This window comes from Thalassophryne amazonica, chromosome 23 (genome assembly GCF_902500255.1).
Source record: "Thalassophryne amazonica chromosome 23, fThaAma1.1, whole genome shotgun sequence".
NCBI lineage: Eukaryota > Metazoa > Chordata > Actinopteri > Batrachoidiformes > Batrachoididae > Thalassophryne > Thalassophryne amazonica.
The window spans coordinates 8,068,969-8,090,378 of NC_047125.1; the positions used below are offsets into that span (position 1 = coordinate 8,068,969).

General features: G+C 42.6%; 1 protein-coding gene across 1 annotated transcript in view; it reads right to left on the reverse strand.

Annotated features, from left to right (window-relative positions):
• zanl (zonadhesin, like) overlaps positions 1–21,410 on the reverse strand; it is a 222,749-nt gene that overhangs the window by 51,980 nt on the left and 149,359 nt on the right. The window contains 6 exon segments of the mRNA XM_034165014.1: positions 7,025–7,272; positions 8,262–8,406; positions 13,511–13,713; positions 14,033–14,202; positions 17,542–17,649; positions 18,623–18,766. Of these exon segments, the coding sequence (XP_034020905.1) occupies positions 7,025–7,272; positions 8,262–8,406; positions 13,511–13,713; positions 14,033–14,202; positions 17,542–17,649; positions 18,623–18,766 (1,018 nt within the window).

Here is a 21,410-nt window from a genome sequence, read left to right on the forward strand (position 1 = left end):
ATACCTATGGCATGCTCTAATCTCTGTAATAAAATTTTATGGTCAACAGTATCAAAAGCAGCACTGAGGTCTAACAGAACAAGCACAGAGATGAGTCCACTGTCCGAGGCCATAAGAAGATCATTTGTAACCTTCACTAATGCTGTTTCTGTACTATGATGAATTCTAAAACCTGACTGAAACTCTTCAAATAGACCATTCCTCTGCAGATGATCAGTTAGCTGTTTTACAACTACCCTTTCAAGAATTTTTGAGAGAAAAGGAAGGTTGGAGATTGGCCTATAATTAGCTAAGATAGCTGGGTCAAGTGATGGCTTTTTAAGTAATGGTTTAATTACTGCCACCTTAAAAGCCTGTGGTACATAGCCAACTAACAAAGATAGATTGATCATATTTAAGATCGAAGCATTAAATAATGGTAGGGCTTCCTTGAGCAGCCTGGTAGGAATGGGGTCTAATAAACATGTTGATGGTTTGGATGAAGTAACTAATGAAAATAACTCAGACAGAACAATCGGAGAGAAAGAGTCTAACCAAATACCGGCATCACTGAAAGCAGCCAAAGATAACGATACATCTTTGGGATGGTTATGAGTAATTTTTTCTCTAATAGTTAAAATTTTGTTAGCAAAGAAAGTCATGAAGTCATTACTAGTTAAAGTTAATGGAATACTCAGCTCAATAGAGCTCTGACTCTTTGTCAGCCTGGCTACAGTGCTGAAAAGAAACCTGGGGTTGTTCTTATTTTCTTCAATTAGTGATGAGTAGAAAGATGTCCTAGCTTTACGGAGGGCTTTTTTATAGAGCAACAGACTCTTTTTCCAGGCTAAGTGAAGATCTTCTAAATTAGTGAGACGCCATTTCCTCTCCAACTTACGGGTTATCTGCTTTAAGCTACGAGTTTGTGAGTTATACCACGGAGTCAGACACTTCTGATTTAAAGCTCTCTTTTTCAGAGGAGCTACAGCATCCAAAGTTGTCTTCAATGAGGATGTAAAACTACTGACGAGATACTCTATCTCCCTTACAGAGTTTAGGTAGCTACTCTGCACTGTGTTGGTATATGGCATTAGAGAACATAAAGAAGGAATCATATCCTTAAACCTAGTTACAGCGCTTTCTGAAAGACTTCTAGTGTAATGAAACTTATTCCCCACTGCTGGGTAGTCCATCAGAGTAAATGTAAATGTTATTAAGAAATGATCAGACAGAAGGGAGTTTTCAGGGAATACTGTTAAGTCTTCTATTTCCATACCATAAGTCAGAACAAGATCTAAGATATGATTAAAGTGGTGGGTGGACTCATTTACTTTTTGAGCAAAGCCAATAGAGTCTAATAATAGATTAAATGCAGTGTTGAGGCTGTCATTCTCAGCATCTGTGTGGATGTTAAAATCGCCCACTATAATTATCTTATCTGAGCTAAGCACTAAGTCAGACAAAAGGTCTGAAAATTCACAGAGAAACTCACAGTAACGACCAGGTGGACGATAGATAATAACAAATAAAACTGGTTTTTGGGACTTCCAATTTGGATGGGCAAGACTAAGAGACAAGCTTTCAAATGAATTAAAGCTCTGTCTGGGTTTTTGATTAATTAATAAGCTGGAATGGAAGATTGCTGCTAATCCTCCACCCCGGCCCGTGCTACGAGCATTCTGACAGTTAGTGTGACTCGGGGGTGTTGACTCATTTAAACTAACATATTCATCCTGCTGTAACCAGGTTTCTGTTAGGCAGAATAAATCAATATGTTGATCAATTATTATATCATTTACCAACAGGGACTTAGAAGAGAGAGACCTAATGTTTAATAGACCACATTTAACTGTTTTAGTCTGTGGTGCAGTTGAAGGTGCTATATTATTTTTTCTTTTTGAATTTTTATGCTTAAATAGATTTTTGCTGGTTATTGGTTTTCTGGGAGCAGGCACTGTCTCTACGGGGATGGGGTAATGAGGGGATGGCAGGGGGAGAGAAGCTGCAGAGAGGTGTGTAAGACTACAACTCTGCTTCCTGGTCCCAACCCTGGATAGTCACGGTTTGGAGGATTTAAGAAAATTGGCCAGATTTCTAGAAATGAGAGCTGCTCCATCCAAAGTGGCATGGATGCCGTCTCTCCTAACAAGACCAGGTTTTCCCCAGAAGCTTTGCCAATTATCTATGAAGCCCACCTCATTTTTTGGACACCACTCAGACAGCCAGCAATTCAAGGAGAACATGCGGCTAAACATGTCACTCCCGGTCCGATTGGGGAGGGGCCCAGAGAAAACTACAGAGTCCGACATTGTTTTTGCAAAGTTACACACCGATTTAATGTTAATTTTAGTGACCTCCGATTGGCGTAACCGGGTGTCATTACTGCCGACGTGAATTACAATCTTACCAAATTTACGCTTAGCCTTAGCCAGCAGTTTCAAATTTCCTTCAATGTCGCCTGCTCTGGCCCCCGGAAGACAACTGACTATGGTTGCTGGTGTCGCTAACTTCACATTTCTCAAAACAGAGTCGCCAATAACCAGAGTTTGATCCTCGGCGGGTGTGTCGTCGAGTGGGGAAAAACGGTTAGAGATGTGAACAGGTTGGCGGTGTACACGGGGCTTCTGTTTAGGGCTACGCTTCCTCCTCACAGTCACCCAGTCAGCCTGCTTTCCCGGCTGCTCGGGATCTGCCAGGGGGTAACTAACGGCGGCTAAGCTACCTTGGTCCGCACCGACTACAGGGGCCTGGCTAGCTGTAGAATTTTCCACGGTGCGGAGCCGAGTCTCCAATTCGCCCAGCCTGGCCTCCAAAGCTACGAATAAGCTACACTTATTACAAGTACCGTTACTGCTAAAGGAGGCCGAGGAATAACTAAACATTTCACACCCAGAGCAGAAAAGTGCGGGAGAGACAGGAGAAGCCGCCATGCTAAGTCGGCTAAGAGCTAGTAGCTACGCTAAGCTAGCGGATTCCTAAAAACACGCAAAGTGAATAATGTGTAAATAATTTAGAGGTGATTCAGCAGAAGGAGTGCTTTAGTTAAGGCACGTAAAGATTACACTGGGAAACAAATCGTAATCTAGATAACTAGATCAATCTAACTGCGCAGATTAAACAGCTAACAGATACAGAAAAACACCGCTGTGCTCCGGAACAGGAAGTGATACAATACCGCAGTGAGAGCCAACCACCAGTAGAGGCAAACAAATTTCAACAAATGCAATAACAAACGAACCTCCCCAATTGCTCAGTTTTGTCGGGAGGCCAGCTGTAGGAAGAGTCCTAGTGGATCCGAACTTCTTCCATTTAGGGATGACGGAGGCTACTCCCCCTCAAACTGCCACCTTATCATGGTGGGGGAGTTTGCGTACCATGATGATCCTAGGAGCTATGTTGTTGGGGGCTTCGTGCCCCTGGTAGGGTTTCCCATGACAAACGGGTCCAAGAGGATGGGTCAGACTAAGGGCAGTTCAGAAGCTCCCATGACCAGTATGAAATCAAGGACCGAGACGTCGCCCAGTACGGTGGAGTCGGGGCCCCACCCTGGAGCCAGGCCTGGGGTTGGGGCTCGCGCGCGAGCGCCTGGTGGTTGGGCCTTAGCCCACGGGGCCCGGCCAGGCCCAGCCCGAAACAGCAACGTAGGCCCACCCTCCTGTGGGTCCACAACCTTTAGAGGGGGCCATGGGGGTCGAGTGCAGAGAGGATTGGGTGGCGGTTGAGGGCGGGTGGCCCGGCGGCCCAGTCTGCGCTCACAGCCTCTGGTTGTCGGGATGTGGAATGTCACCTCACTGGGGAGGAAGGAGCCTGAGCTTGTGAGGGAGATTGAGAGGTACCGACTAGAGATATTCAGGCTCACCTCCATGCACAGCTTGGGCTCTGGTACCCAACTCCTGGAGAAGGGCTGGGTGCTCCACTTTTCTGGCATTGCCCATGGGGAGAGGTGGCGGGCTGGGGTAGCATTGCTTATTGCTCCCCAGCTCAGTTGCCATGTGTTGGAGTTCACCCCGGTGAACAAGAGGGAAGCGTCTCTACGCCTTCAGGTCGGGGACAGGTCTCTCACTGTTGTCTCAGCCTACGGGCCAAGCAGCAGTGCAGAGTACCCAAACCTCTTGGAGTCTCTGGAAGGAGTACTAGATAGTGCTCCGACTGGGGACTCCATTGTTCTCCTGGGGGACTTCAACGCCCACGTGGGTGGCAACAGTGAAACCTGGAGGTGGGTGATCAGGAAGCACAACCTCCCTGATCTGAACCCGAGTGGTGTTCAGTTGTAGGACTTCTGTGCTAGCCACAGTTTGTCCATCATGAACACCATGTTCGAGCACAAGGGTGTCCATAAGTGCACATGGCACCAGGACACCCTGAGCTGGAGGTCAATGATCGACTTTGTTGTCGTATCATCTGACTTTCGGCCATGTGTCTCGGACACTCGGGTTAAGAGAGGGACTGAGCTGTCGACCGATCACCACCTGGTGGTGAGTTGGAGCTTCTCCCAGATCCCATGGGAGGTTGGAGACATGGAGTCCGAGTGGACCATGTTCCCCACCTCCATTGTTGATGCAGTCGCTCGTAGCTGTGGTCGCATGGTCTCTGGTGCCTGTCACGGTGGCAATCCCCGAACCCGGTGGTGGACGCCGGAAGTAAGGGATGCCGTCAAGCAGACGAAGGAGTCCTACTTGTCTTTGTTGGCAAGTGGGACTCCAGAGGCAGCTGACAGGTACCAGCAGGCCAAGCGTGCCGCAGCCTGTGCGGTCGCAGAGACAAAAACTCGGGTCTGGGAGGAGTTCGGGGAGGCCATGGAGGAAGACTATCGGTCAGCCTCGAACAAATTCTGGCAAACCGTCCGACGTCTCCGGAGGCGGAAGCAGCTCCCCACCAACACTGTCTACAGTGCGGGTGGGGAACTGTTAACCCTGACTGGGGATGTTGTAGGGCAGTGGAAGGAATACTTCGAGGATCTCCTCAATCCCATTATCACGTCTTCTGAAGAGGAAGCAGAGACAGGGGACTCAGAGGTGGACTCATCCATTACCCAGGCTGAAGTTACCGAGGTGGTCAGAAAGCTCCTCGGTAGCTCCTGGGGTGGATGAAATCCGTCCGGAGTACCTTAAGTCTCTGGATGTTGTGGGACTGTCTTGGTTGACATGTCTCTGCAACATAGTGTGGTGGTTGGGGACAATGCCTCTGGATTGGCAGACCAGGGTGGTGGTCCATCTGTTTAAGAAGGGGGACCAGAGGGTGTGTTCCAACTACAGGGGGATCACACTCCTCACCCTCCCCATAAGGTCTATTCCAGAGTACTGGAGAGGAGAATTTGACCGATAGTCGAACCTCGGATTCAGGAGGAGCAGTGTGGTTTTCCTCCTGGACGTGGCACACTGGACCAGCTCTACACCCTCCACTGGGTGCTCGAGGGTTCATGGGAGTTCACCCAACCAGTCCACATGTGTTTTGTGGATCTGGAGAAGGCGTTCAACCATGTCCCTCGACATCTTTCTTGGATGCCCCCTGGACGTCTCCCTGGAGAGGTGTTCAGAGCACGTCCCATTGGGAGGAGGCCCCAGGGAAGACCCAGGACACGCTGGAGGGACTACGTCTCGCAGCTGGCTTGGGAATGCCTCGGGGTTCCCCCGGAGGAGCTGGGGGAGGTGTGTGTGGATCGGGAGGTCTGGGCGGCTTTGCTTGAGCTGCTGCCCCCACGACCCGACCACAAATGAAGCGGAAGAAAATGGATGGATGGATGGATGGATGGAGGCCACTGTGCTCATTGGGAGCTTCAAAGCAGTAGAAATGTTTCTGTACCCTTGTCCAAATTTGTGCCTTGAGACAATCCTGTCTCGGAGGTCTACAGACAATTCCTTTGACTTCATGCTTGGTTTGTGCTCTTACATGCACTGTCAACTGTGGGACCTTATATGTAGACAGGTGTGTCTTTCCAAATCATGTCCAATCAACTGAATTTACCCCAGGTGGACTCCAATTAAGCTGTAGAAACATCTCAAGGATGATCAGTGGAAACAGGAGACACCTGAGCTCAATTTTGAGGTTCATGGCAAAGGCTGTGAATACTTACGTACGTGTGATTTCTTTGTTTTGTTTTTTTAAGAAATTTGCAAAAATCTGAAAAAAAACTTTTTCACATTGTCATTATGGGGTATTGTGCGTAGAATTTTGAGGAAAAAAAATTTTCATCCATTTTGGAATAAGGCCGTAACATTAAATAATGTGTAAAAAGTGAAGCACTGTGAATATTTTCCGGATGCTCTGTATTGTCGGAATGTCAACCCGTATAATGTTTAACAAACTCTCTGTCTCTTGCTCCATCCACACATTCCGTGCGTGTCAAGTATTTTGTAATGTCATGTAATTTTTCCTGTATGTCATGTGACCTGTAATAGTAGAAATACTATTTCCATTGGAGTTTTCTGAAATAAGTTTTTTTTGATTGCCCGAAAAGATTTTTTTGTGATATCAGAGGGTTTTTGTATGTGCATTTCCATTAAGCACATTTTTAATTTGCTTCTTCAAACTGCGCAATAAAGTGGATAATGGAAACGCGTCTACTGACTGCCACATCCTCATGATGGATAAATAATATCTAATGTCTTTTCACCGGAGCCGACAGCTGTACTATACTGAGCCATCAGGACAATCATCAAGAAAAACATTTTTTCCTTCTTTTGGCTGCTTCCTTTCATTTTTGTTGATCAGGCTCTTGATTGGTGACACGTTTATACCATAATCCCTTCTTGACACAACTCTAGATCTTGAAGGAGAAAGAACTTGTTTCGATGGTGGAAAGAAACTGGAACACTCAGAGGAAACAGAGTAAAGAACTGAGGGTTGGTGGGTCTGAACACAGGACCTTCTTCTTCTTGAGAGGCATCAAAAATGTCACTTAAATGTTGTTTGCTGTATTCACATCATGTCACACAGAGCAAATCAAATGCATTAGACTAAAAGCATGAAAGTTTTTTCTTTCTGCTGTCATTCAACAGACCTATGTGTTCTGACGGCACTGTATCCGAGCGTGAAGATCACATACCTGCACTGTGCGGCCCTTGCCAAAGATGACGGTGGCATCATCCATGTTAATTACCACAGCTCTGACGTACGAAACCTTCTTACTGCTGCTTCTGTGCTCATTCTGGGTGTCAACAGTGAAGTACGGCAGGCCGGACGTGACATTACACGGTTTGCTGAGGGTGTAAGAGCAGGCTCCCATGTAATGATGGGTGCATTTGTCAAAAGTGGTGTAGTGTGGGTCACCAGACACAGAGCACATGCCACTTCCTGAAACAAAGACCAAGGGGAGGGATTTAGCTTGATTTGAGAAACAGACTACACCAAAGGCTGGTGATGTTAGCTGAAAACTTCATGCTACAACAGCAATATCACAAAAACACACTTGAAACCATTTGTTGGGCAGCATGTGATTGGGACATAATGCATCCTGACAACTTAGATAGACCTCTTCAAAATTCTTCAAATGATGTACAATAAAGACTCCAATGTAGACCTTCACACTGGGTCTGCAGACCACTCTGTTTTCAGTACATGTGCTAATGTGTGACTTTTTAGGAGTGGGAAACAGCAGTGGAGATCCAGTGGATCTGCCTGGAGAGATCCCTGAAGAGTACAGGGATTTAAGGTTGTGGATAACTGAACCTCTCTGGAGTTGCAGTGGCTTGCTGATGCTGGATGGCCTTCACCTGACTGAAGAAGGTGCCACCAGCTTATCTGGAGACATCGTAAGAGTTTTACAGGTTTGGTGACATTAGGAAATTACAGCAAGCCACAGAGAGGATGATTAGAGAGCGTGCCAGGCCGACTCTGAATTTGGGTCTCAAAACCAGCAGTGGTGAGTCTAAGCCAGGAAAACCACTATGATGATAGTGTAGAACAGTAGTGTCCAAACTATTCCAGAAAGGGCTGAGAGGGTGCAGGTATTCGTTGCAGTCACTAACTCCAGCAGGTGATTTCACTGATGAACTCATCCCACCTGCTCAAAGTGATGTTAATCACTTGCTTGTTTGGGGAAAACTATTGCTTTGTGGGGGACCCCGAAACAATGTCCGATTACAATAAAATTTGGCACAGATCTTTTATTTCATTAGTGGAACCAGAACAACATGCGGCCCAAAAGATTTAGTAACATTTGACATTTTGAACAGGTCTTGAACATTTCTGAAATTTTCAAAATAAAGCACGCATTGCACACTGCAGTACTGTGACATGCTTCCTTATACCTTTTCAATTATGTGTAAGAATTAGAGAGGTACCTCGAGAACGACATTTATATTCTCCAGCATGCAGCTGGCAAATCTCAGTGGTGGCTTTGCAGCTGCTGTTGTGGCACTGGATCAAACGTCCACCGTGGCACACACACCTCTGGTCACAACCCTCCAAGTACCAGTCATCACCCACCTGTTTTACAAACACAAACCAAATAAGGATTAAAATGATTTTTGTAAATATATAAGATGATATGTACAAACATTCATCTGTTTTCTATATCTGCTTACTCCAATTACGAGTTGGGGGGAATGAGGGGGGACTGGAGCCTATTCCAGCAGTCGCAGGATAAGAGGCGGGGCACACCCTGGACAGGATGCCAGTCTATTACAGTGCCACACAGACAGACAAACTCATTCACACTCACACACGTGAGGACAATTTAAAGTTTCTAGTTCACCTAACCTGCATATCATTGGAAATGGGAGGAAGCTTGAGCACCAGAGGGGAACCCACACAAACACAGGGACAACATGCACACTCCACACAGAAACACCCAGGTGAGAAGCGATGATCTTCTTGCTGTGAGGCAACAGTACTAACCACTAAGCCACCACGCACAAAAATCTCTATAAGTAGGGCATCAAGATTTTATGTGACATACTGATATTTTAGACACTATACTATTGGTTGTTAAAAAAAAAAGATTAATCAACAATGAAAATTGTCATCAGTTTGACCAAGGGCATTGACACAACACCATACTGTGACAAACCATGACTTTTGGACTTGTTGCTGGTAACAGCCTGAATGGTCCTTTTTGCCTTTGGTCAGAAGCAGACAGAGTCCATTTCTTCCAAAAATATCTGTAATACTGCTTAATCTCACCATAATACATGTTTCCACCATGTGATGGTCCAACCCAGATGCCCCCAAGCCCAAAGAAGTCAATGTTACTTATGGACAAGCTTAACATAAGACTACTTTTTTGAACAGTAAAGTGTTGAGCAGCATTTGTGAATGTAACACACCATGGAATCGCTTGCGTCCTGGATGACCATCATTGTGTGATGACCTGTCATTCTGGTGAGGCTCTCATGAAAGCTGAAATTCCAATGGTGATGGAAGGGTAAGTCTAATATTTCTCAATGTTTCCATTTAGTTGTTTTTTTTTAAGCCAATATTGCCGCAACATCATCTGTTCAAACATTTAATGAGCTCCCCGTGTCTTCCTCTGTTCACATGTACCATGTCATGTGTTTTACAATGTTATGTGACTTTTTGTACATCGTGTGACCCATGTTAGCATAAACTGCAGTTTTTCAAAATATGGCATTTTTCTTTATTGCAATATTTGCATTTTTCAAAATCACATTTACAGTAGTGTTCAGAATAATAGTAGTGCTATGTGACTAAAAAGATTAATCCAGGTTTTGAGTATATTTCTTATTGTTACATGGGAAACAAGGTACCAGTAGATTCAGTAGATTCGCATAAATCCAACAAGACCAAGCATTCATGATATGCACACTCTTAAGGTTATGAAATTGGGCTATTAGTAAAAAAGGTAGAAAAGGGGGTGTTCACAATAATAGTAGCATCTGCTGTTGATGATACAAACTCAAAACTATTATGTTCAAACTGCTTTTTTTTTAGCAATCCTGTGAATCACTAAACTAGTATTTAGTTGTATAACCACAGTTTTTCATGATTTCTTCACATCTGCGAGGCATTAATTTTGTTGGTTTGGAACCAAGATTTTGCTCGTTTACTAGTGTGCTTGGGGTCATTGCCTTGTTGAAACACCCATTTCAAGGGCATGTCCTCTTCAGCATAAGGCAACATGACCTCTTCAAGTATTCTGACATATCCAAACTGATCCATGATACCTGGTATGCAATATATAGGCCAAACACCACAGTAGGAGAAACATGCCCATATCATGATGCTTGCACCACCATGCTTCACTGTGAACTGTGGCTTGAATTCAGAGTTTGGGGGTCGTCTCACAAACTGTCTGCAGCCCTTGGACCCAAAAAGAACAATTTTACTCTCATCAGTCCACAAAATATTCCTCCATTTTCTCTTTAGGCCGGTTGATGTGTTCTTTGGCAAATTGAACCATATGAACCATATTTTTACTTTGCTACTGCAGATTGGAGGGTTAATGGAAACCCATCAACTGAGGTGCCTGGATCATGTACAGAGAAACACGGCAAATATCCAAATTACTAACAACAAAGCTTTCAAGTTATCAAAATGTTGAAAGATGAGATCCAGCTGGTAACATTAAGACAGAAATATTTGTTTGATCGGCAGGATAATAATGTCAAGTACTTCAAGTTTGGAAAGAAGACGTACTAGTAGCAGTAACACCAACGGCCCTTAATGATCCATGGGCACGTAGCACAAAGCAGATAAGGATCTATGGCTGTGTCCCAATTCAGCATTAATCTGTCAGCTGCTGATCTCATACAGTATGTGGTGCATCTAGGTTGTCTCAGTTCAAAGGCTGCTTGAGAAGCAGCCAACATACGCAGCTTTCTTTATCCCAAGAACCAAGGATACAACATGTGCATCCTCCATGGCCCAAACAATCTCATGAGTTATCGCACAATTTTTTTTCACCAAGACAAAACGGTTGGTAAAAAAAGAATACTTTTACACTGAAAAAAATTGGAGTGATATTTACTTGAAAAAAACCTAGGAAAGTTTTTTCATTCAGAAATTCCAAATAAATTTTCCAAGAAGAATTCTTAAGTAAATTTTACTTGCATATATTAGGTTTTCTACAAGAATAACTCCAGTAACATTTACTAACAATTATCAATTGAATATTTTCATTCAATTTTACTCTGTCTTTATTCATAAAAAGTAAAACCTTTCAGCTGTTCCCCTTGTTTTCACTCAAAGGTGCCACAGCAGATCCAATGTGGACCTGCATGTTGTTTTGGCACAAATTCTACACTGGATGCTCTTCCTGATGGACCTCCACATTACATGGAGAAATGCGGCAGGGGTGGGGTTTGAACCGGGAACCATCTGCACTGAAACCAAGTGCAGTAACCGCTTGTCCACCACCCCTGCACTATTTAAGTCCCTCCGCCCCCCCAGATCCCCGCCTTTTTAAGTATTTTCCTTATTTTGCCTTTCAGCTTCTGGAGGGGCTCTGCCTCCCATACCCACCACCTTTTTAAGCATTTTTCTTTTTTTGCTTTTCAGCTGACTCCCCTCATTACAGCCCTCTTAACCTCCTGCCACTTTAAGCATTTATTTTATGTAGATGTAAATTAGTATTCAAAGTTTTCAGCTAGTTGACCGTAGGTCTGCACAATATGGCCAAATTATCGTATCTCATTATTGTCATATAAACTGTCATGTAAATGTCACTTATATACATGCTGTCCATATTCTTGAGCCGCTTAGGTGGGTAGGGAGAGTTCCCATGGGATAAAAAAGCTTTTCAACCTACCATCCCTGGTTCTCAAGACCAGACACCTAAGTGGCTCGACTCTCTCTCTCTCTCTCTCTCTCTCTTTTTTTTGTTTTAAAGATATTTATGTGTACCTTAGTAAAGACTAGCTAAACTGCAGGATTGTCTTACAGACATAAAGACATGGATGACCTCTAATTTCCTGCTTTTAAACTCAGATAAAACTGAAGTTATTGTACTTGGCCCCACAAATCTTAGAAGCATGGTGTCTAACCAGATCCTTACTCTGGATGGCATTTCCCTGATCTCTAGTAATACTGTGAGAAATCTTGGAGTCATTTTTGATCAGGATATGTCATTCAAAGCGCATATTAAACAAATATGTAGGACTGCCTTTTTGCATTTACGCAATATCTCTAAAATCAGAAAGGTCTTGTCTCAGAGTGATGCTGAAAAACTAATTCATGCATTTATTTCCTCTAGGCTGGACTATTGTAATTCATTATTATCAGGTTGTCCTAAAAGTTCCCTAAAAAGCCTTCAGTTGGTTCAGAATGCTGCAGCTAGAGTACTGACGGGGACTAGCAGGAGAGAGCATATCTCACCCGTGTTGGCCTCCCTTCATTGGCTTCCTGTTAATGCTAGAATAGAATTTAAAATTCTTCTTCTTACTTATAAGGTTTTGAATAATCAGGTCCCATCTTATCTTAGGGACCTCGTAGTACCATATTACCCCATTAGAGCGCTTCGCTCTCAGACTGCGGGCTTACTTGTAGTTCCTAGGGTTTGTAAGAGTAGAATGGGAGGCAGAGCCTTCAGCTTTCAGGCTCCTCTCCTGTGGAACCAGCTCCCAATTCAGATCAGGGAGACAGATACCCTCTCTACTTTTAAGATTAGGCTTAAAACTTTCCTTTTCGCTAAGGCTTATAGTTAGGGCTGGATCGGGTGACCCTGGACCATCCCTTGGTTATGTTGCTTTAGACGTAGACTGTGTTTCATAATTATTGTATGGCCTTGCCTTGCAATGTGGAGCGCCTTGGGGCAACTGTTTGTTGTGATTTGGCGCTATACAAGAAAAAAGTTGATTGATTGATTGATTAAAGACGAGTAGAGTTCCACCTTAGATTTGGAATGTATAATAGGAGATATACCTTACTGAATTTTCATATCAGTATGATATACAATATGACTATGATTTGACACAAAGTGCAGCAACAGTGAAAATTAAAATCTAGGCTTTCATCTCAAATGTACTTTCTGTCAAATTGTAGCTGAACCATCGGATCTTCTTTTTAAGAAAATCCTCCTCTACACCACTTCATCGGGAAGCTGGATTTTATATTTTTAATTAATTTATATCAAGTTGTAGAGGGGATTTACTGGGGATTTGAAAATTGGCACTTCCTGTTTAGGATGCTCTGTACTACGAGTGAACTCCGCACCACTGTGCGACGCTTCGCTCATAATATTTATAAGTGAAACTTAAATAATTGGCAAAAACTGATTACTAAACTACAGGTTAAGCCCACTACATTAGCTGTGAAGGGAGCTAGGCAACCTGGAAAGGGGAGGTGGGGGTGGTGGTGGTGGTGGGGGGGGTTGCAGAGATTTGTAATGAGCAAAAGGCTCTTTGGGCTGGACCATCTAATTTCAGTATGGTTTGCTCCAACCTTCAATGTGTCTGATGGTCTTAAACCTGAAGAATTTTATGGAACATAGCTATGACGCCCCATGGATGGGACACCAGTCTATCACAGATTACTCTAACCTAGGTCTACATATTGGCATCCCAGCCTCTGAACCCATTGGTCTCCCTGCTTTACACAATATCAAGTAAGCAACTTAAATATTGTTGGCACTTACAGGATGGTAACCTCCAGTGGTGTCCACACACCCACAGTCTTTCAGGGTCACACACTTGTTGTTGCTGAGAATGAAGCCAGGATCACATTTGCAGCCTTCAACACACGTGTCCTCACAGCCCGGTGGTCCAACCACACCCAGACACGTCTCGGGACACGAGCTCACACACAAGGAGTAGGCGCTGTTCGGAGGACATGCTAAGGCTGTGTACACAAACAGACAGAGAAGAAAAGGAGGAATGAAAACAAAGACACACATCTGTTACTGTAGCCACAGTCTCTGTGCAACAGTTATGGAACTAACATGCTTCCAAAGCAGAAGGTTCCTGGGTTAAGACCTCTCATGCCCATTATCCATGTAATGTAGAGTTGGGGTTGACATATAACTAATATGGTCATTTTATGCAGAATACCACACCCATAAGATGCAACTTGAACTTGGGATGTTCTGTGCCTCAACAAACAGGTAAACAGAGAAGTACCTTCTTCAGAAATAAAAAAAAAAGACACTATAAAGGCTTACGGCAGAAGACTGGGGTCCTCCACTGGTGCACTTTGGCTCCAGCACTTTGGCAGGTGTCGGTGTAGGCCTGAAGCTGGTCACAAAGGACATGTTGCTGTCCACTGAACTGACACATGTCAAACACACAGCTCTGGAAGAATGTCGCAGGATTCACCACACTGATACACTCCCTGCAAGACACAAAATACCAATTCACTTTGAAGAGCAAAAACCGGTACATATTCTTATAAAAAGTGTAAAAAAGGGGTTAAATCTCCGTCTTTTTGCTGTTAAAGAAAAAAATTCATCTCATAATTTGATAAGCAAGGTGCCTAAACCATAAAGTTGGCTCCATCTCTTAGAAACATTTTTTTTTCACTAAGCGGTTAACTCTGGCCGTCCAAGATGAGGCACAGCTAGAAAAAGAAAACGTTGCATTTTGTTGAATGGAGGCTTGAAGCTGGATCCAAAAAAAGCAGATTCCTGTAGAAGACAATGTTAAAATGTCCAATTTCAGAGCAGAAAAGAACATGATTACAGCCAGGTACAAACATAGTTTTGGTCTCTATAGCTAAGTTTCCCTCTCCATGGCAACTGTACGGGGATGACTTTTTTATATAACTCCTTAGTTGAAGATACAGTTGTATGCAAATTTTGGGCACCCCTGATAATTTCCATGATTTTCCTTTATAAATCATTGGTTGTTTGAATCAGCAATTTCAGTTAAATACATTATATAGCAGAAAAAACTGTGATATTTGAGAAGTGAAATGAAATGTATACAAAATTAGGCAGGTGCATAAATTTGGGCACCCCAACAGAAAAAAAATACATCAATATTTAGTAGATCCTCCTTTTGAAGAAATAATAGCCTCTAAACACTTCCTATAGCTTCCAATTAGAGTCTGGATTCTGGTTGAAGGTATTTCTCACATTTGTTGGTTTCTGAGCATGGACAGCCCGCTTAAAATCACACCACAGATTTTCAATGATATTCAGGTTTGGGGACTGAGATGGCCATTCCAGAACATTGTACTTGTTCCTCTGCATGAATGCCTTAGTAGATTCTGAGCAGTGTTTAAAGTCGTTGGCTTGTTCAAAGACAACCCCCCAGCGCAACTTCAACTTTGTCATTGATTCTTGAACATTGTTCTCAAGAATCTACTGATAGTGACTGGAGTCCATGTGACCCTCAACTTTAACAAGATTCCCAGGACCTGCACTGGCCACACAGCCACACAGCATGATGGAACCACCTCCAAATTTTACTGTAGGTAGCAAGTGTTTTTCTTGGAATGCTGTGTTCTTTTTCAGCCATGCATACCGCCCCTTGTTATGTCCAAATAACTCAATTTTAGTTTTGTCAGTCCACAGCACCTTATTCCAAAATGAAGCTGGCTTGTCCAAATGTGCTTTAGCATACCTCAAGTGACTCTCTTTGTGGTGTGTATGCAGAAAAGGCTTCCTCTGCATTACAGCATCATACAGCATCTCTTTGTGCAAAGTGCACTGTATAACTGAATGATGCACAGAGACATTATCTGCAGCCAGATCATGTTGTAGGTCTTTGGAGCAGGTCTGTGGGTTGACTATGACTGTTCTCACCATCCTTCGCATCAGATTATCTGAGATTTTTCTTGGCCTGCCACTTCGGGCCTTAACTAGTACTGTGCCTGTGGTCTTCCATTTTCTCACTATGTTCCTCGCAGTGGAAACTGACAGCTGAAATCTCTGAGATAGCTTTTTGTATCCTTCCCCTAAACCATGATGTTGAACAATCTTTGTTTTCAGGTCATTTGAGAGTTGTTTAGAGGCTCCCATTTTGCTACTCAATAGAAGAGATGCAAAGAGGAGAAACATTTGCAAATGGCCACCTTAAATACCCTTTCTCATGATTGGATTTACCTGTGTAAGGAGGTCAAGGGTCAGTGAGCTTACCAAACCAATTCTGTGTTCCAATAATTAATGCTAAATGTATTCAAATCAATAAAATGACAAGGGTGCCCAAATTTATGCACCTGCTTAATTTTGTTTAAATAATTATTACACACTTTCTGTAAAGACTAGAAACTTCATTTCACTTCTCAAATATCAGTGTGTTTATCTGCTATATGATATATTTAACTAAAATTGGTGATCCAGACAACCAATGATTTATAAAGGAAAATCATGAAAATTATCACGGGTGCCCAAACTTTTGCATACAACTGTATTTTCAGTCATACGTAAATATACACAAAAAGATGCTAGTGAGACACTACAAATAAATTATCATCCACCAGAAATCCCTTTGGGAAAACTCCCTTTCACATGAAACCTCAGCTGGATATCTGCTGGACAGGTAAGCAGGGTCAGGAATGGATGATAGTTTATCATTAACTATTCAAATTACTGGTTGGATTCTTTATCAATTTCTTTATCAATGCATAATCAATTTTCTGTATTGAAAAATGTAGATTACACAGGTTTTCTGCATTAATGTAGCTGCTTTCCTTATTTCTACATACACAGTTTGGCATCATGACATCATGTCCACGTCCATGTAATGACACACAAGTGCAACATGGAACTGCCAGGAAAACATGGATAAGAGGAACTAATCATGTCTGAGGGATAGGAATCTGATTGATTGAAAAATATGCAGTCAGTTCTCAACTAGAACTGACTGCTGGCACTGGTTACATTTACACCATATTTATTTTGTTTGGCAAAATGAGTTTATGGGATACAATGTATAACCGCAATTTTATAGACACATTTGTCCTAGTTTTAAGTCACAAATCATGGGTGGGTGTGCGTGTGTCTGTGTGATAGATATCAAGGTAAGTTATCACATAATTCGAAGCAAAGATTGCAGCTGAAGCTCTCTAGGGCAGGGGTGCTCAAGTTTGGTCCTCGAGAGCTACCTTCCTGATACTCTTAGTTGTCTCCCTGTTCCAACACACCTGAATCCAATGAAAGACTTGTTAGCAGGCTTTTAATGAGCCTTTCATTGGATTCAGGTGTGTTGGAGCAGAGAGACAACTAAGAGTATCAGGAAGGTCGCTCTCGAGGACCAAACTTGAGCACCCCTGCTCTAGGGTATTCGGAGCTGTATACCAAACTTTTGACAGTAGCTAGTCTTGAAGGCTGAATTCAAAACCTACGCACACTTTAATACATCTGAATATATTTGTGCTTAATGCCAGATTCAGGGTTTTAGCGTACGCCAACTTTTAGTAGAAAGTCCACGTTAGTCTTTGTAAATGAAGCCCCTGAACTGGCCAACATCCACCAGCAGGCGGCACTCCGTTCACTTAAGGGTTGTGAATAAATATCTTGCATTTCAATGTACCTATAACATTGCTGCCATGTAGTTCACTGTGTTCTTGCCTTGTTTTCAACTTGTAGTTCTATAGTTTTTTTAAATGAAACTTCATTCATTTATTGCCAAGATGAATTGACTCATTAACGACTAACAGTACCTGACTACTTGAATAATGATTTTCATTAGTTGTCCCAACCATAGTATAAATTCAATGTTTTCTCACCAGAACGGTCCTGCAGTGTCGTTCAGTTTGCCACATTTCTCTGGTTTCTTCACCTCCTCCTCAAGTATGGGGTTACACTCTGGGTCGGGTTTGTTTCCTGGATCACACCTGACAAACAAACAGCCTTACCATTAAATTAATTCCGTACAGCAACACTGTACATTTTGCAACAAGAATTTGTTTGTCAGAAGATGCCAAAGATTCAGGATTGGACCTGCCTCCTTCAAGCTACACATGCTATTCTCAGCTAAAATTATGGAATGTGAGAATTCTAGTTGTGATTTTGCAAGCAAATAGAGTCAGTGTATATGTGTGATGGACTGATGATAAAGCAAATCAAAATGGACTGTATTTACCACCGGATGGTCTTACCGCTTTACAACAACACCTTACATTCACATCTATCCTCTTTGGAGGCATGAAACTGTGTATTTGAACCTTGGTCAAAGGCAGGATGAAAGTGTGATGTGTGACAGATATCAAAGTAGGATATTAGATGCAAAGTTTTGCAACTATACTGATATACTGTTTTATTCTGTCTAGTTACAAGACAGCTTCTCTAAACTTCCAGCTTTCAACATTTAAATATTAGTTTTCAGAGGTCCATAGATACATTTTGTTCAGAGGTGGGTCAAAGTCAACAGCAAGTCAAGTCAACTCAAGTCAAAAAATCGGCGAGTCACAAGTCTCAAGTCAAGTTCAAGTCATAATGACCACCAATTGTTTGCAAGCTGACTTGAGACTTGTCGATTCATGACTTGAGAGTGACTTGCTGGTAACTTCGTCCCACATCTGATTTTGTACAGAGCAGTTCATCCGCATTACTCCATCATGGAGAAAAAGCAAAAAGTTCTCCAATGACCAACTCAAACACTAGACCTTAACCAGTTGCGCATTTTACCTCCTGAAGGAAGTGGGTGGGAAATATTTTTGTCATGGGATCTACCGTAAATTCACACAGATCACGGTCTGTTTCCATAAGACACCCGTGACATGCAACATGCAAAAATGCATGATTTCTGAGGAACACAGAATAATATCTGAAAAATTCACATAGAAATCATAATTTATAAAAACTCACGGGCCATCCTCATCGTCCTCGGTCTGCCAGCTGTTACCAAAGTCATTGGTATTGCTGACCTGAGTGCCATCTGGTTTGGTGAAGTCATTGCCTGGTTTCCCATCATAATCACCACAGAGACCACACATCTGACTGTGGTAGGAGCTGTGAAGATGGACAAGGATGGAGAGAATTTGAGATTTAAGATTAAAGAGGATCAGAGAAGCTTAAAAGGCCAAAAGATTAGACCCCTGTTCCCTAATTACAAAGTGAAAGAAAAAGAAACCTGAAGTGGCCTGACAAGAGCTCATCAACAACTGGTTATACATCTTACAAAAATAATATTAAAGGTAATAATTTCTGCATAAATGTATGTGACAATTATCATGGTGTATGTATATAAGTAACCGCCCCACACTCACAAACCCCCACAGGCACACATACACAACCCTCCAAACACGTGCATCCCATCCATTGAACAGCTGAACAGGTGCCAGACAGAAAAATGCTAAATACATGATAAAAAACAAGAATACGGGAATCAAACCTTCCCTATGGCTTTATTTGCTATGTTTCAATTACAGGGGTCTGCTTAAGGTGAAGGTGGTGCTGAATCACTTATCAATGATAAAATGTGAAACACAAAACATAGAGGACAATGCACACGGGATGCCAGTTATGACCAATCCAGCCCACAACCACGATCTAAGCTGTGGAAAGCCAGAGAAATAATGCAGAATTCAACCTATTTTATTCATTTTCTGGCCTCCCATAAGCTCCAGAATCATAAAACTGCATCACAAAATATAAAGTGGGTGCAGAATTCCATCATAAGCAGCAGCTTGATAAAGTTGAGCCTGTCATTAAAAAGCCCACTTTAAGACCCAATATTTGGAAAAGCAGAGTATTCACTTGGAAGCATTTCATCTTAATAAAGACAGCAACCCAGTGACATCACAGGCAGACAACAAAGGATTCTGGGATAATTGTAACAAATAATTTTCTAGCCATTCTGTAAGTGGGATTTTTTCATGATGGCCTTTGTGGTGAGCTTGTTAAAGCTTGTTAATGGCCTGGTCACACAGCATACGACGATTCCTGAATGAAGGGAAAAAGTAAAAAAGTCACATATTGTCGAGAAAAGGTGGACGAATGAGTTGCTTGAACGAATGCTTTTGACTTTTCCCATCACCGAATAGCTTGCGAATCAAGAGTGCAAAAGGAACGAAAGAGGAACAAAATGAAACCAAAGCTTATGTTGATCTCGACGTTTTAAACAAAACGCGCCTGAAGCCACTGCTGGAGCAGTGTGTCTGTGAATCTATGCGTTACAGGACTCGGCGCTGGGACAAAGCTCTGTAGCAGTCCTGGAGAAGCTGCAAACAGAATTGCATGATCCAACCCACTTTGGAGATCTGTGCGCACGTCAGTGGATACACCTGCTCTGGTTCCTTGTCCAGAACAAAAGAGAGATCATCTCCTTAAATCATCAGAATCCTCACTGTCTGGTTCAGACTGATGACACGCTGTACGCTCCATCTTGCTCCAATTAAAAAAAAAAACCTGAAGCACTTGCTCAACATTCAAAAGATGCCTCATTTTTTCCAAAACAAAACAAACAAACAAAAACACCACCACCCTAGCCACACACACTAAATACTCCACCACACACTCCATACACACTGCAAACATGCTAAATATTTCTTAAATCTCTCAAATCCCAAAACTCCTAATCGGTGTCTGTACACCCGAAATTTGCATGCACAAGACAGAGGGAGGGGGGTGGGGAGGAGAGAGAGAGAGACAGGGAGAGAGGGAGAGGGAGCTCTCTCTCTCTTTCTCGCTCTCTCTCTCTGCCTTTTTTTCAAAACCCTGGTGTTTCTGATCACTGGGCTGTGTGATCATGCAGCCAGTCACATGCACGCATGTGGGTTCGATTGCCAGTTCTGATCACGCATGCACAAGCCGCTGTGTAGCACTATGGCCTCAATTAGACCTGATTAAATAAAATATATTAATCCTCTCTCAACCACAAAACCCCACTGGAGACAGAGACTGTGTTTCCGCCCCCAGTTGAGAAATTTCTAAGTCATCTGGAGATCTTTAGATAAGTTTTGGAGATGTCCCCAATGGTCCAACACTGCTTCAGCAGAGGAAAACAAGGTTATAATTCAAAGTTCTTCAAAGAAAAGCCCTTGTTTTTATCAGTGAATTTTCGGTCATTATGAATTACATGACATTATAATGACTTCACGTCAGGATCTGAGCTTCTCCAGGACAGGATTACCAAACTTTATGATCAAACTAAGGCAGGAACCTCTCAAGACTGCAAAACGTCCCCCACGACAAGATGGGGCCATAAATCTTTGAGTCTCCATGACTAGCTACTTCGTTTGTTTAAAGCAAAGGAGAAGACCTTTGGTTTGAAATAAAAATTTAGATCAGTATGTCTTTCATTTATATCTAAAGACTTATAATGTTGTTTGCATTGATTATCCAAACAAAATGCTTTGCATGTAATCATTCCAGTTTATTGATATGTGCTCATTTTAACTGATGTGTGTGTGTGTGTGTGTGAGACCTTTTTGCAGTATCTAAAATGTTGATGTTGAAGTACTCTGTTTATCCAAAGGATGTGTTTAACTGACTAGTAAGAATGATGTTTCCATTTGAGTGTCTTAGAACAAATAGTATTTCAAATTAATTAATGTGTTTAAATAGTTGAATCATTTGAGTCTGCCCTCTTTCTAAGGACATGAAGTTTCTGTGAAATTACACACACCCTAAATGGGCGGAGTTTGGTGACGTC